This window comes from Clinocottus analis, unplaced genomic scaffold, assembly GCF_023055335.1.
Source record: "Clinocottus analis isolate CAN_PGR_092001 unplaced genomic scaffold, fCliAna1.0.p SCAF_15, whole genome shotgun sequence".
Classification (NCBI taxonomy): domain Eukaryota; kingdom Metazoa; phylum Chordata; class Actinopteri; order Perciformes; family Cottidae; genus Clinocottus; species Clinocottus analis.
Window position 1 is genome coordinate 8257117 of NW_027175876.1, and position 16611 is coordinate 8273727.

The window sequence follows — 16611 nt, forward strand, 5'->3', positions numbered from 1 at the left end:
AAAGGGTGGTTTCCTAAATTTAGCAATCCAATCGGAAATAGGGAGGTGAGATCACAGTGTGAAAAGGAAGAGGTGATTGGATCTCAACGAGTTTCCTTATGTAGAGGAGGGCCATGGACCACGAGGACCCACCCGACCTAGGATCAGCCAAAAATCGACTAAATCTAAATACATGATGATAATGTGCGCGACGGTTGTGTGTAATTTACCTTTGTTGGGACTCATCGGCTTCTCGTCATTAAATTGTTTCCCCTATCAAAAATATTTTGTTTTAACTATTAATACATTTTAATCTACACTTATCCTTGTCCACAGCAATGAATTAACTAGTATGAAACATGCTCTTGTTCAATGATACATTATATATCCAGCAGCAATATGAGCACATGTTAATGGTAATGCTTATTCATAAAATGTTGGTGGATAAGCACATTAAACACACCTCGACGTAACATGTACGCTACATTCACATGGCGTACAAAGGAGAATATGTCGGGAGGTACATTTACACTGATTGTTATACGCATGTCTACGTAGTTCACGCTATTTACAGGGAGGGGGCACTCGCGGAGGCAAACTCTTAGCTTTGACTATCAAGCGAGCCTGGCTAAATCACCGCTCTCTCCAAGGAAACAAAACAATATAGAATTGGGTTGACGGCGTGCAACGAGCAGAGACTCTCTCTCCAAACGACAACGCGTGAGTATCTCCTGTTTATTTGTTCACGTCGAGAGCTAAATGTGTGCGAAGCGATTGATTTAAACGCGGCTGCCGTTGTGTGAGTATTTCCCCTTTTGTTTAGCGGTTAAGGCCCCTCTGTTTGGGACTTGAAGGGGGGGCCATGTTGTTTAGCCACCAAGTGTTTGGGGTGATGTTCTAGCTCACACAACACCAACTTGGCGTGTGCTAGGTCTTGCTGCGGCTATTTGGGTTTTATTTGGCTCGTTGCATCCAATCAACGTGGAGAAAACGGCTGTGTTTTTTGTTCAACATCGGAGCACCCTTGCTTACTGTAATACAAAGGTACATTCCCGAATTTAACTTTGATGTCGCGTCGCCAACCAATAATAAACAGAGCAGGCCCGCTGCGGTTAGCCTTAGCTTGTCGCTAATGCTCTCTCTAGCGAAGTAGCATTAGCTAACAATACACATGGTCAATAAAGGGAGTGGACACTAATAACCATGGGACTATATGCAACACGGGGACAAACTTCTAGTCATTAGCTTAATTTAACCACTATTTAGCTTCGTGGATGCGCAGTTAAATCCGTTGGTTAGCGTGCTAATTAGCAGCGGACTCTGGCTAGATTAGCCACGTTAGCTTGCACATCGGTCTGCTATCACGACCAGTAATGTTGGATTTGTCGTTGTAGCTCGTCATGTATTTTTAAAAGCCAGTGGCAGCTTTTGTGGCTACAGAACAGCGGTGTCTGTGAGAGTCGCGCGTGTCTTTTAATCATTAGTGACGATAATGGTCGCGTTAGCTAACACTAAGCTAACGACAACGTTACCTAGCGTTAGCATTCTCGGTCTTGTGAGCAATCACTATAATGCACCCGATTTGTTCGTTTTGTCCATTCATAAATCAGAGAACCACCAGATTTAGACCTGCCATTTGACGTCCATGCCCCCTTCTCGGACAGGCCATGTAACTAAATTATGGATAATCAGGGCAACATTCATGCCAGCTAACATTCCAATCTTCAACCAGAGAACAGCCGTGACGTGTGGCTAGCAGTACAGGATTTACTCTCGTACCGGCGAAAACAAATAAGTTGTATTATTCATGCAGTATTCTTTTGGTACATCATTATCCCGAAGTGTAATTCAAAAGTTGGATTTGTATGAAGACTGGCATACTCTGCGGCGACAAAGGCCGCATATTGTAACGTACAGATTTCATAAACTCCACAGCCTGATCAGAATACAGTTACGTAGCTGTCACGTTCAAATGGTGGGTCTCGTTGACTTTATTCGGATATAAAAAAGTAATTTTAGCCATATATTAGAATTATTTGTGTCCGGCAAACACTCTGGTAGACTAGAAGTCAATCAATGGGCCACTTCCAAACATCCCTATTCGTCAATGTAAAAACAATGCATATACTGGTCAACATAATGCTTGTATGTTTTCTGCAGGCTTTCCCGTGGAATGAGCGTTCCATGCAGCATCCTAGGTATGAATGACGTGGCCTGGCAGGAGACAAGAGGTGGGATGCTGCATGCAAATGGTGCTCCTGAGACTGGAGGTGTCAGAGTTCATGTTGGGGTAGCCGGACAGGCTTCTGGAGTCCCACATTTACAGGGCATGGACAGGGTTGTTATCCCCACCCCAGGCACCCCGCAGCCTCCACTGAGTGGAAGATCTCAGGATGACGCAACAGTTGGATACTTCTTTCAGAGGCAGCCCGGGGAGCAGCTTGGAGGTTGCGTACCAAGCAAACATCGCTGGCCAACTGGTGACGCCAATCATGTTGACCAGGTAAAGGGTCTTTGGTCATTGTAATATTATTTAGTCTCGTGGGCATTCAAGGAACAAACAGCAGCGTTTTTGTATTGGCTAATGCTACACATTTTACAGAATATTGTATCAACAAGTAACCTATTTACTTGTTGATACAATAGTAGTTGTCTAAGGTTTTATACTTTGTGAATGGTGGAGCAGTTGTCAATTTTACCTAAACTGCACACCGTAGAAAACAAAACAACCAACAAAACATGATTACTGATTGGTGATTATTTATTAAATAAAAAAACCTGTTCTTTTGCCTCTCTTTGCAAATCTTCATTAGATTTGTATAAAAACATGTTGCGTTGATTTGTATATTGGTTCCCCAATCTTCTATGCATGTCTGAGACCTTTTGTCTCAGACAAAGGCCCCTATGCAAGCCTGCATACAGTGGCTTGGGCCTGGAGTTATCACTCAGCCTATTGAAAAGAAAGATGTTAATGTAGGGCCACCTCATTTCTCTTTGTGTGTGTACTGCATATTTTATCAGGGTTCATGTTTCACAATAGCATTTAAAAATGTAAATAATATTTAGCCTTTTACGTGAAATATCTTCATTTGACCTGACAAAGGGCCCACAGGAATGCCAGTTAAGTTTTGTCTTCAGCACCTGAGGGATGTATAAGGACTCTTGAGTTTCTTACACTTTTGTTAACACAAATGTGTAGTGGTTTTTGTATGTTGTGTTAGTTATTCTGCTACTTCATGTAAAAAAGCTTTTGTGGGCTGAAGGGCCTCTTGCTACTATGTTTTGTAGTTGACCAAAATATTTTCAGGCTCTGCAGCGTGTGCAACAAATGTAATATCCTTCAAGGTCTCTATTTTGTGTCCTCCCTTTAGTGCTTTTAGCTTTCGCTTCAAACTTTTTTTTTTTTGTCTCAGGTCCGTGCCACAGATGAAATGAACTATGACTTTCAGGCTCTTGCTTTGGAGTCGAGGGGCATGGGAGAGGTAGGGTTTTTTGTTCCTAACATTAGTCTTTTCTCCTTTTACAGTATAGCAATATATAAAAAAGGAATTCATTTTTCATATCCCTACTCTAACTCTGCACTGCAGTAGTTGCAATTGGGGATAATAATGCACTAAAGTGTTCTCCATGAGTTAGAAAATGTTAAGCTGACCAACACTACAGTAAATACTAATATTTAAACTTCAAAATTGTAATCTAACTGCTAAACACAAAATTTGTAATATGATATATATATATATATATATATATATATATATATATATATATATATATATATATATATATATATATATATATATATATATATATATATATATATTGCATTGCATTGCATTGCACTTGGACATGCAAAATGAGCTTACAAATGATATACACTTTGTTTAGCTTCTCCCAGCAAAAAAACTTTGGGATTCCGACGAGCTGTCCAAGGATGGGAGGAAAGGGATGCTTCTTGGAGAGGAGTGGAGGGACAATGCATGGGGATCATCTCGTGAGTGGCTCCTATGTTTCTATATTGTATTTTCAACTCGTTTTTCTTTCTTCAAGATAAAGTTAATTATTAGATCTGGTTGAATGCAACATATTCCAAATCAAACTACATAATTGGAAATGGCTTCTTGACTTATGGTTTTATTGTTGCTTCAATCTTAATCTGACTGTTTAAGGAGCTATAGTTTGTGCACATCTATTTCGATATTTAATCATTTATTTTTATTCAGATCATTCAGTGTCTCAACCAATCATGGTTCAGCGGCGACCAGGCCAGAGTTTCCACGGGAATGGCGATGCCAATTCTGTGCTTTCACCTCGCTCAGAAGGTGGAGGTCTGGGGGTGAGCATGGTGGAGTACGTCCTCAGTTCTTCTCCTGGTGACAAGATGGATGGTCGCTACAGGAATGGTGGTTATGTAAGTTGAGCTTCTGACTTCTAACTCCCAAGAAGAGGCGTCTCTTGCTCCAAAAATACATATTCTAAAGCATGGCACATAGTCTTACCTAATCTTTTTTTAATGTAATCAGGGTGGAGGAGATGTTGACCAAGATGGGAGAGAGAAGATTGATGTCCAAGAGAAAGTCTCGCCCTATGAAGAGGACAAGGGCCCAGAGATGAAGGTTGGAGATGAGAACGATCCCACTAAAGCCAACGGAAGAGGTCTACTTAACGGCATGGACAGGGACTGCAAAGACTTTAAGTAGGTCTTTTCTTTTAATGGCAACCTATTGTTTGACAGTTTATAACTATGGTAATTTGAAAAAATCTGACTTTGTATCTTCCAACCATCATCTGCTATCTTTCGAAAAACTTCCCTCATTTCAAAAAGCCCAAGGCTATTTTAAAAGTGGTCATCCAATGTTTTGACAAGTTTGATTATCGTAATGGAGCCTAAACATACTGATCATACTTAATTGTCAAAATAACACTCATACACGCTTCTTTACTCTCCCAGTCCGACCCCTGGAAGCCGCCAAGCTTCCCCCACTGAGGCTGTGGAGAGAATGGGTCCCAGTCAGTCAAGTTTGGAGATGATGGCACAGCACCACCCACATGCCTTCCAACAACACAACCCTGTCCAAAACAAGGCACCCGAGGACTTCCAGAGCCAGGAAGCCCAGAACATGGGGGGTATGGAGCAACAGCAGCAACAGCAGCAAGCCGGCGTGGAGTCTCTCCAGTTTGACTACGCTGGTAACCAGATTCAGGTGGACTCCTCAGGGACTCCAGTAGGGTTGTTTGACTACAACGCACAGCAGCAGGTTGGTTGACAAACAAAACAAATCTTTCAAGAGATAAAACTGTAAGTTTGCTCAGCAGATTGATTTTTTTTTTTCCTCCCGCCCCAAGTTGTTTCAGAGATCCAATGCCCTGGCTGTTCAACAGCTAACTGCTGCTCAGCAACAACAATATGCCCTGGCTGCTGCCCAGCAGCAACATCTCGGTAAATGAGGCTCTTTGTCTTACTACGGGTGTAGCACAGAGTGCTGCGTAATATAGTTTAACTACTTTATGTCTCTAAAGACCGTTCTTTTTCCCGAGTTACATAGTCATTTGAACGAGATTTGATCTGGAGAAATGAATTGCATTATTGTTTCTCTTTATTACCCAGCTGGCCTTGCTCCTGCCTTTGTGCCAAACCCTTACATCATTAATGCTGCTCCACCTGGAACAGATCCCTACACTGCCGCTGGGCTGGCCGCGGCAGCCTCGCTCGCAGGTGATCATACAGCACATTTGTATCCCGTGTGTTCTTGACAGCTAGACTTTTGATGTATTTTTAAAATACAATGCTGTTGTGCCATGTTCAGATACATGTTACTATTCTAATGAGTTGTACAATAGCTGTATGTTACATCTAAATGTCTTCCTCAGGTCCCACAGTGGTTCCACCACAGTACTATGGTGTTCCTTGGGGTGTGTATCCGGCCAACCTTTTCCAGCAACAGGCTGCAGCATCTGCCAATCACTCGGCTAATCAGCAAGGCTCCAATCAGGGACCAGGGCCAGGCCAACAACAGGTAAGAAGTGTTGTGCTTTTGTTTGAGAGGTTTCATAAAGGGGTCTATGAAGATCAGGCTCATTATGAAAATGTCTTGAATGACAAGTTGCACCATTGTATTCATGTCACAAACACCACTCAAAGCTAATATGGGCAGACTAATGCAAGTCTTGTTTATTTCATGACTTTATAATGCACTCAAGTAACCTAGCAATGGTTACATTTCATTTCACAGTGAAGAAAACAACCATGTACTGACGAAACTAAGGTGATAATGGCCACAGGGCCATTATTATTTTATATAATAAGGAGAGTACAAACCACTGCCATGGTTCAATTACCAGCAGGGTCTCGAATGCAAAATGTCAGTTATTGGAGTCTTTAAAGGCCAGAACATCTTTTTTCCTAGATCAGCTTTTTGCTCTCATCTTAACACACACTATAACTGCAAATACCATAAAAAATACTCCACATGGAGCAAAGCATGCAGCAGGGGATTACTGGGATCCTTTTTTTTTTTTTTTTTTTGCTCTGGCATTGTCTCAATGATCGATGACACGATGAAGTAAAAATAATGAAAATATTAAATGAAACGTGTATCGTAATATAGAAATACTTTAGATTTGAAACTGTTTTCAGGCACTTGTAAGTTTTCTATTGAGCACTTTGGGAGCCTTTGGTTGTGACAGTATCCTTATGATCTTCTCTAGGTGATGCGCGCAGGAAACAACCAGCGACCTCTTACACCTGGACAAGGCCAACAGAGTCAGCAGGAATCTCTCGCTGCAGCAGCAGCTGCGAACCCTGCATTGGCGTATGCAGGAATGTCTGGTTGGTAGACCCCTCCTCATACAACTACATATAGCCAAAGACACAAGCAGCCAAACACATTTATCTTCTCTAACTGCTCTTTTAAGTATGTTTTCTAGTAATATGTATTTGGACTTGCTTATCTCAAATTCTTTGTTCAGATTTATTAAAGTCCTCTCTAAAATGGGACGGTTTATCTTAATAAAATAAATTCTTTGGTTGTACAAATGAACTGTTGCCAGCAGCTGTCCTGGGGGCTGGTCTTAGACAATCCTGCAGGTAAAGAAGCTGGATTTTAAGGTCTGGTCAAGGCTGCTGTGGCCAGTTGGATGAACTTTCAAATTCTCGAAAAAGGAAATTGGAGGCGTCTTATAGTAGTAACATCCAATTCACAGGCAACTGCTCTGGTGTGCATCCTGCAGTCGGTATCAGAATGGAACACTAAATTCATGGCATCTGTTGTGTGATGAAGCTGCTCATTTCAGAGTTTCCATTGTGACGAGGCACACCTGTGTAACAATTGTTGGTTAATCAGCATTTTGATATGACACCTAGTGTGTGTATGTATGTATGTATAAATGAGATATGCGTGGTTAGTGTATATAGAAAGTCAAAGATCTATTTTCAACTGAAAAAAAGGTGCAAAAACAAGGTTGTTGCATTTTTTAGTTTTGTACATAATAATCTGAAATTGCTGGCTGCTTTCCTTTAATTTTTTTTTGTAGGTTATCAGGTTTTAGCCCCTGCAGCATATTATGACCAGAATGGGACCTTGGTGATGGGCCCTGGTGCCCGAGCTGGTCTAGGTGGGCCAGTTCGTCTGGTCCAGACGCCTCTCCTCATCAACCCTGCAGCAGCACAAGCCGGTTAGTACTAGTCCACTCGTAACTATAATGTCCAATATGTGGCTCCTGTCTGTTCTTACTTAATTAGTACCACTCAGTGTCTCTTGGGCCTCAGCGCCCCATTTACACTCACACTCTCCTCTCTCCCCCTCCATCACCAGCTGCGGTGTCAGCGTCTGGCTCCGGAAACAACATGTCTGGTCCGGGCAACGGTTTATACCGCTCAATGCCTCAGCAGCAGCAACAGCAGCAGCAGCAGCAGCAACAGCAGCAGCAGCAACAGCAGCAGGCTCCCCCACCCAACAGCGGCCTGCCCTCCAGCTCTTTTTACGGCTCTGGATCAGTCCCTAACACTTCTCAGAGCAGCTCCCTTTTCTCACACACCTCTGCTGCGCCGCCACCGCAAAGCTCCTCTCTGGGCTTTAGCAATGCCGGTGGGACCCTCGGTGTTGGTTTGGGCTCTGCTCTTGGAGGCTTCGGCTCTTCTGGTCAGTGACTTGGCTACATGAAGATTAACAGACCTTTCCTTTTACACAGGCTGTTTTCTCAACTGGTTCTCAATTATTTTCCTTGCAGTGTCCAGCTCTACCAGTAGCAGTGTATCTCGCAGGGACTCCCTGCTGGCAAGTTCTGACCTATACAAACGTGGCGGCAGCAGTTTAACTCCCATCGGCCAGCCCTTTTACAACAGCCTCGGTTACTCCTCTTCACCCAGCCCCATCGGGCTCACACCAGGTCACTCTCCACTCACTCCTCCACCTTCTCTGCCCTCTTCTCATGGATCCTCTTCCAGCCTTCACCTAGGTAGGCCTCGTATTTATTAGAATAGTGAATGATTGATGGCTTTTACATGGTTGATCAAAGCGGATATTTTACACTCTGTTAATAATTTCAATGTTGTTTCTCAAATGAGTCTCATTTCCCATGGCGTTCTCGGTTTCACATGCACAAGGATCATGTGCTACTTGCAGTGCCACTACAACAGTATCTGGTTATTCTCTGATCTTAGGTGGCCTGACAAATGGCAGCGGGCGTTACATTTCTGCCGCGCCTGGAGCTGAGGCCAAGTACCGGAGCACCGGGGGGACATCCAGTCTTTTCAATTCCAGCAGCCAGCTATTCCCTCCGTCTCGGCCTCGCTACAGTCGCTCAGATGTTATGCCGTCCGGGCGCAGCCGCCTACTGGAAGACTTTAGGAACAACCGCTTCCCAAACCTCCAACTTCGTGACCTGCCTGGCCACATGGTGGAGTTCTCTCAAGACCAGCATGGATCCAGGTGGCTAAGAAATGCTTTCTTTTTTTTTTAATCGTCAGGCCTAAGCGAAATGCGACAAATGTCTTTACATCTCCACGCTTTGTTTAATCTTCTCTGTCTAGATTTATCCAGCAGAAGCTAGAGAGGGCCACTCCAGCTGAGAGGCAGATGGTGTTTGGAGAGATTCTGCAAGCGGCATACCAACTGATGACTGACGTATTTGGGAACTACGTCATCCAAAAGTTCTTTGAGGTTGGGGCAGTTTTACAGTTTATCTAAGTGTCCTTTCAGTAACGCCACATTAACTAGAATAGAGACTAGGGTTCTCTGCTCTCTGCCTGTGTGCAATAGTGTTTGTGTTTTGTGTGGGGCAGTTTGGAAGTGCAGACCAGAAGCTGGCGTTGGCAACACGTATCCGTGGACACGTCCTGCCCCTGGCTTTGCAGATGTATGGTTGCAGGGTCATTCAGAAAGCCCTGGAGTCCATTTCCTCAGACCAGCAGGTAATTGTAAGTGAGATTATACTTCCCTATGACATTTTTCCTAACCTTGCTTTGCCTTTTTTTATTCTTTATCAGTAAACATGTGACATCTGTTAAAATTATACACTTGTTTCCTTTTATCTTCACTTCAGAGTGACATTGTCCGTGAGCTGGATGGCCATGTGTTGAAGTGTGTCAAGGACCAAAATGGCAACCATGTGGTCCAGAAGTGTATCGAGTGTGTGCAGCCTCAGGCCCTACAGTTCATTATTGATGCCTTCCAAGGACAGGTGGGTTTATCATCATAAGCAATGGCTCAGCTCCCTCTTTTTATAATCTACTTTTTTCATTGATGGAAATGTAAAATGTTTTAAATGCCTGTATATGTATCCCATTTGCTTTTATCAATGTCATTGTTAATATAAAAGCAAGAATCTAATGAAAAATAATCAGACTTGAGTGATAATATGATCTGACAGAGTAGAACATCAAACTTAAACATTACATGTATGAATCCATCACATGAACATTAAACATGTCACATTTGTTTTGAATACAGTATGAAGCTATAGAATCTTTTTGAAAAAGCAAAGATATAATAATCTGTTTAAGGATAATAGTTACGTAATGTGACTTAAAATTTTACTCGACCCACTTTCTGAAATGAGCCGAGGTAATACTGAAAGAGTGCACCCACAGATGAGGTAACGGGGTTTTCAGTTTAAGAAAGAAACGTAACGTAAACTTAGTTGAGTCAGTTACTGTGATTTTTTTTTTTTCTTTCTTTTTTTCTTCCCTTTCTCTTCTCTGTCCGCTCTCTGTTGACACTGTTTTTATTTCTTTATTCAGTCCGATCAAAGCCCGTCTTGCAGCACATAAATTAGCAGAGGTTTAGTGTCTGTCACATTTTATTCAGAACTGAATTATCGAAGTCTACTGAAAAAGTTTTTTTTTAAAAAGGGTAGATGCCTATAACCCATGTCAATAAATAATTACGTGTTTATTAATTAGCTCTCATTTTTGCTTTCTTTTGCAGGTGTTTGTGCTCTCCACACACCCCTACGGCTGCAGAGTTATCCAAAGGATTTTGGAGCACTGCACCCAGGAGCAGACTCTGCCCATCCTGGAAGAGCTGCATCAACACTCTGAACAGCTGGGCCAGGTAAGCACGTTCTTCTGATTTCTAAGCTCTCGTTGTTGTTTGCAGAGGTTTGTTGAATGTGACAAGATCATTGTTGAGATATGTGCTTGTCATGTGTATTTGCATGTCTCCTTCATGTTTGAGCATTTCATATTTTTGGCTTGTCATTGTTCCTGTGTAGTTGTGGTCTGCTAAGTGTAAGGATGAATGTATTTGTACTGTTAGCTGTCATTGCATCTGAACATATGTGATTATCTAAACATCCACCCTACCCCCTCACTTATTCCATCTAGAAATATCAAGGCGTATCATTGGAGATGACACCCAAAACATATTATACGGTGTCCCGTGATGCACTGTTCAAGGTCAGAGCAATTTGCCTCTCTCTCGCGGATGTCCTTGTCCTCCCTTCCTCTGTCCTTTTTTTAAAAAAAATAAAAAATAAAAACATTCTTTTCTTGTGTAAAGCATCTAATTTAACTTGTAAATAGTTCTCCAACTACCAGCTATAGGCCTTCTCCTAACCCTCTGAGCTGCCTTTTTCTCGCCTTTTTCCCCTATCTTGCTTTATGCCACAGAGGATTCACAAGGCGCATGCTTCCCTGCTGTCTGACGTCTCCTCTTTTGCCTAAAACATCTCCTGCTCAATCTGTTTTTCTCTTCATTTACTTGATTTCACTGTAATTATTAGATGGGAGCTTCCAGAGAGTATGAACCACTTGCGTGTTCAGAACTAGTTCTTAAATCGCCTCCCCTTGAGTACTTTGCTAGACCTCAAGTCCAGAATCAAAATAATGCCGGTTCTTGTTAAAACAGATTGACAGGAAATGGATTTGGCAAATAGTCCCAAATTAAAGATAGAGGCTACATTACCTACACAACAAATTACTATTCAACAAGATAGATTCAGAGTGGTGTCATTTGTTGCTTTGTCAGGTGAGTTCTTGCCTCCCTCTTGTCGCACTAAAATCATACCCACAACTGTCTGTCACCCGTTCTGAAGGGGCAACGATGCTATTGGTTGTGTTTGTTCAGCCACGATCCAAACCAACAGCATTTGTTTTGTCTAACCTTCCGCAGTGATGACATAAGGGTATTTGTAGGACTACAAATGGGGGTGTCACTCATTCGTCTACCCATCATTGGAGCAATGCATGATTATCTCACACCAATTAAGACCAAAAAGTAGTGCATGAGCATCAGAGTAAATGGTGTTGCGGATCATTTTGTGATTATTCAATATTAAAATGGATTTTTAACTTTGCGCTTGCACCTCCACTGCCTCCTGCAGGATCAGTATGGTAACTACGTCATTCAGCATGTTTTGGAGCACGGCAGACCAGAAGATAAGAGCAAGATAGTCGCAGAAGTTCGTGGAAAGGTTCTTGTCCTAAGTCAACATAAGTTTGCAAGGTAAGTTATTCTGTGTGTAATGTGGCGCAGTCGACCACTACATGGTTATATTTGAGCACGATACGGCCACTACCTAGATATCAATATATTCTCCCTTTCACTATTAATGGAAAATTAATATAGCTTTGATTTGGTAAATCTGCATAACTATTGTGTTATAAGGCATTATTTTAAAAGTGCTGTAGGAAACGCTAACATTGCAGGCCAGATCATGTTTCCTGGTTGATGTGCCTGGTTTATATTATTGGCTGCACCTTATGAGTCCTCGTTATAAGTTTGAAACTGAACTACCCGCGCTCTATTTTTCCTCAGTAATGTTGTGGAGAAGTGTGTGATCCACTCTTCGCGTGCAGAGAGGGCTCTGCTGATAGATGAAGTGTGCTGCCAGAAAGACGGGCCCCACAGCGCCCTGTACACCATGATGAAGGACCAGTACGCCAACTATGTTGTTCAAAGAATGATTGACATGGCAGAACCTGCTCAGCGCAAAATCATCATGCACAAGGTTGGTAATCTACTAAATCTCTGCGATTACGCAGATGTGCAATGAGGGTGCGTATATTTACATCGAAAGGGAACACGTTTACACATTTCTAGTTTCATGCAGTGAACCAATACAATGATTAAATCTCACTTTTACTTGGATTTTCTACTTTAAACCAACTTGCGCATCTGAGCCAATTGTAGAAACAATATTTTATCTTCTGCTCAAATTTGAATATAGAACAAAGACATGTCTTTATATTTAGCTTTTCTTTAACAAAGTATGTTTTCTGATTTGGTACAATTAGTTTGAAAGGTTACACCTCATTGATTTTCAGCTTGGGAAAATAACAATTGTAAAATGTATTCTGGCATTTTCTTGATTGGTAAATTTAAATTCCCATTGAATCTGAATGTCAACAACTAGTCCAAAACCTATAAATATTTCATGTATTATTGTAACGTGCCAAAGTTTTATCAGCTCAAACCATGGAACATTTGTATTGTGTTTGCTTCAGTAATGATTTATATTTGCCATTTATCAACTAATTGATTTCTGCTCAATTTTGCCGTTTCGCCCTTCTCAGATCCGTCCTCACATTGCCACTCTACGTAAGTACACCTACGGGAAGCACATTCTGGCCAAGCTGGAAAAGTACTACATGAAAAGCGGATCTGAACTGGGTCCCATCGGCGGCCCCACGAACGGCCTCATGTAGTCACATCGAAATCCTGGGTCCCCTGAAGAAGTGGAGTAAGAGCCCCAACCCCCCCCCCTGTTCTGTGAGAGATGCTCCTTAGCCATAGGGGTTAGCCTTTGACACCCTCTGTTATCCCATTTTGAGGGAACTACCAAAAAAAAAGACAAGTCAACTTCACCTAAGAACGCTGTGACAACTGACCCCTGCCACCACGCCACCCCTGGTGCAGGCCCCCAGTGTGGCCCCCAGGGGATGCACAGTCAGCAGGCAGATTTTATTTTTTATTTCTTTTCCCTGGGTAAAGCACAAGCCCATTGTTAATGATGTAATTGATGTATTTGACTGGTTTTCATATTATCTTGTACATTTAGTTTTTTACCTTGTAAATTCTCTGTAGAAAAAACAAAACTTATACACCTTGCTGAAATTTCCAATTCCTACAATTAACACCAGCAAGTGATTTTATAAGGCTAAACTGAGTGATCCTTTTAAAAAACAATTCCACTTGTTTTTGTAACCAGACTTATTATGTCAGCTGTTCTAATCAAGTCTAGGCAATTGAATATTATATTTGTATATTATCCCGTGCACAGTAAAAGTGTTTCCCATGCCAAAGCAGCTGATGGATTAGTTTTTAAATAGCACTACATAGTATGGATGGATATAAACCCCTCCGTCCACAGGTGAGTACTATGTGTCCTGTGCCACAGTCACCAGAGGTCTTCAAGACCAGTTTGCGAGCTTGGCTTCGGGATTGGTGCTTTAGTCTAGGGCGGTGTTTTCCAGTGGTGGCTTATTCTTTTTCAGGCTAATTGGGGGGGCGTGTGTTTACCCAAGCAGCCTGTAGTCTGCCTGATGTAATTCTCTGAACAGTTTCGGTACTAAATATTACAGACTGACCAACCTGAGCTGCTGCATCCACTGAGTCCCATTTGAGCCGTCTGTCCCTCATCCAGGTGATCTCTCGGGGTTTATGCAAAATATAAACGCTACCATTAACTTATAGAAGCAGAGCATGAGGTTTGGTTGTACAGCGGGCGTGTGACCTGGTATAATCCTAACATTAAATGACTGTAGTGGGGGAGGGAGGGGCTTTTTTTTAGTGAGTATAGTGGGTTGGGACCGGGGTATGTGTTGGCATGCTGTGACAGGTTTTAATCCTTGGAATGATTTTTTTCCTTTATCATGTTTTGTGTAACATCTTATCTGTCTTGTACTTTGAGATGAACACTGCCCTAGAAACGGTATCTTTATGTACTGAATAATCATCTCTTGCGTAGAAGTAGTTTAACGATGTATAGCATCTTTATGTATGTGTAAATTGTTGCTTTTGGGTAGGGGCTTGCCGTGCAGATGGAACCCCCACCACCTGAAGGGCAGAGTAGTACAAAAAAAAATGTTGTGAAGTGGCGCTTTTCCCAGTTTTGTGTATCTGAGGTGAAATTAACTAGACGTAGTGGGATAAGTTGAAAGGAATGCAGAAAGAACTTTTTTTTTTTTTCTTTTCTTTTTTTTTTTTAATGGTTCTGTTTTTTTTTAATCTTCCTTTTTTCCATTTGGTTGGGTATGCAAGTGCATTGTTGGAGGTCGGTGGGGCCATCAAAAGCTGTACAATTCACCTGTAATGCTCGTAGTGATGGCTTCATTTGAATACTTGTAGAATACATGTAGTATATGTGCAGTTAATAAGTGTAAGATTATTAGTTAAATTGAAAAAAATGTGTCTAGTTGTGGTGTTTTGACAGGCCTTGCTCTAAATTTGTAGTGATGCTTTTATTTCGTCTGTACAGTTGTACATTTGTAAACGTTTATGCTGTAAATGGGATGTCTTTTACACTTTTTGGGGAGAAAAAGGCAAAAATGTGCATTTTGATGTGTGTATATTCATCACTCCTTTCCCCTTGAATATAATGTATACAGTTTTATTTGATCAAGTGTTATTTTAAAGGAAAAAAATCTTTATGGCTTCACAATCTGGCATGGTTTTTGTTTTTAATCCGTTATGGGAAAGGCCAGCCTCTATTTGTACGGGAGCTGTAAAATCCACTGTTGATAGTATTTCTGAAGTGTGACAGTTTAAAAAAAAAAAGAAGAAAAAAACACTCTGTACTCAAATTGAGGCTGCATTTAGTCCTCTCTAATACCATGGAAACTTCACAGGACATGACAAGAATTATTTTTGTACAGATGAGTGCTGTATTTTGGAACAGCTTCTACCTTGTAAGCAAAAGCAATGTAAAATATTGTCAATTATATAAATATGAACATATGAGTTTTGTCACACTGTCAAAGTCATGTACATTTTCAGGTGGCCTTATGTACATTTCCAGATGTTAGATGAAGAAAACAAACTCATTTTTGGAAGCAGAATTGTGACTATGTATGATTAAACTGTTCTTCTAACATTTGACCCGCATTGTTGTGGTCTTTCTTACATTAGCTGTCTTTGAAGCTGTTCTAGCTCAATTTTAATTATCAGATGTGTGAACTTCGGCTCGCTTGTAAAAGGTATATACTACACAATTAAATACTACTTAAACGAAAGCGGTTGTCTTTCCAAAAAAATGCAGTAACTCTTCACAAAGGAAACTAAAGTGACTTAAAATGTATGTAATGGCTAAATGCATGAAAAATCATATTGTAAATGATTAATAGATGAGTGGGGGCAGTAAAAAGATACACTGCCTGGCCAAAAATAAAGTCACCACCCAAAAAAGGTCGCACACTATTTCGTTGGACCACATTTAGCTTTGGTTACGGAATTGTTTTGATAAGCTTCTGCAATGTCACAAGATTTTATTTCCATCCAGTGTTTTATTGATGATGGTAGAGTCTGACCGCTGCGCAAAGCCTTCTCCAGCACATTCCAAATATTCTCATCGGGTTAAGTTCTGTGCTCCCATATGTGAAAATGATGTCTCATGCTCCCTAACCCACTCCTTCACAATTTGAGCCCGATGAATCCTGCCATTGTCATTTAGGAATATGCCTGTGCCATCAGGGAAGAAAAAATCCATTGATGGAATAACCTGGTCATTGCTGAACTTGGTCCTGACCAACTGCAGCAACCCCAAATCATAGCTCTGCCCTCACAGGCTTGTACACTACTAGGCAGTAGTAGTTCAATCCAGGTGGCGACTTTTTTGGGGGGCAGGCAGTGTATATACACAGAAGTACTGTATCACTACAATGTTAACATATTTTTTGCTTCCTTATGCCTTAGATCTGCTGTGTGTACTCACAGGCCTCAGTAATTAATGGCTCTAATAGAAATATACAGATGCAACCAAATATTGTACTAAATCTGCACCAAATTTCAGCGTTGAATGTTCTACTTTTCTCCCAATGCATGGTGATAATGGTGTAGCTCCAAATTAATTTTCATATTACTATTTTACATATCTGAAAGCTATATTGAATTGGCCTAAATTTGATTACCCTAACGTATATACATTGGTTATTTGTTCCACCGTCAACAGCCACAACAGTAGAAACCGTGAACAATG

General features: G+C 41.4%; 1 protein-coding gene across 5 annotated transcripts; it reads left to right on the forward strand.

Moving 5' to 3' along the window:
* Window positions 1-565: 565 nt before the first annotated feature.
* Window positions 566-15515, forward strand: pum2 (pumilio RNA-binding family member 2). 5 transcript variants are annotated; one of them, XM_068577384.1, is made up of 23 exons: window positions 566-699; window positions 2140-2482; window positions 3393-3461; window positions 3865-3970; window positions 4200-4387; window positions 4500-4672; window positions 4928-5234; window positions 5323-5416; window positions 5585-5692; window positions 5848-5993; window positions 6685-6805; window positions 7510-7650; window positions 7791-8117; window positions 8206-8433; window positions 8639-8906; window positions 9008-9137; window positions 9260-9394; window positions 9520-9657; window positions 10404-10529; window positions 10802-10873; window positions 11800-11921; window positions 12234-12426; window positions 12992-15515. In XM_068577384.1, the coding sequence occupies exons 2-23, from the start codon at window positions 2153-2155 to the stop codon at window positions 13121-13123; spliced, it is 3654 nt and encodes a 1217-aa protein (XP_068433485.1). In that variant the 5' UTR covers window positions 566-699; window positions 2140-2152; the 3' UTR covers window positions 13124-15515. The 5 variants fall into 5 exon arrangements, with proteins under 5 accessions (XP_068433485.1, XP_068433488.1, XP_068433489.1 ...); XM_068577387.1 differs by having other exon boundaries at window positions 9260-9388; XM_068577386.1 differs by lacking the exon at window positions 566-699 and adding an exon at window positions 839-1023.
* The last annotated feature ends 1096 nt before the right edge of the window (window positions 15516-16611 follow it).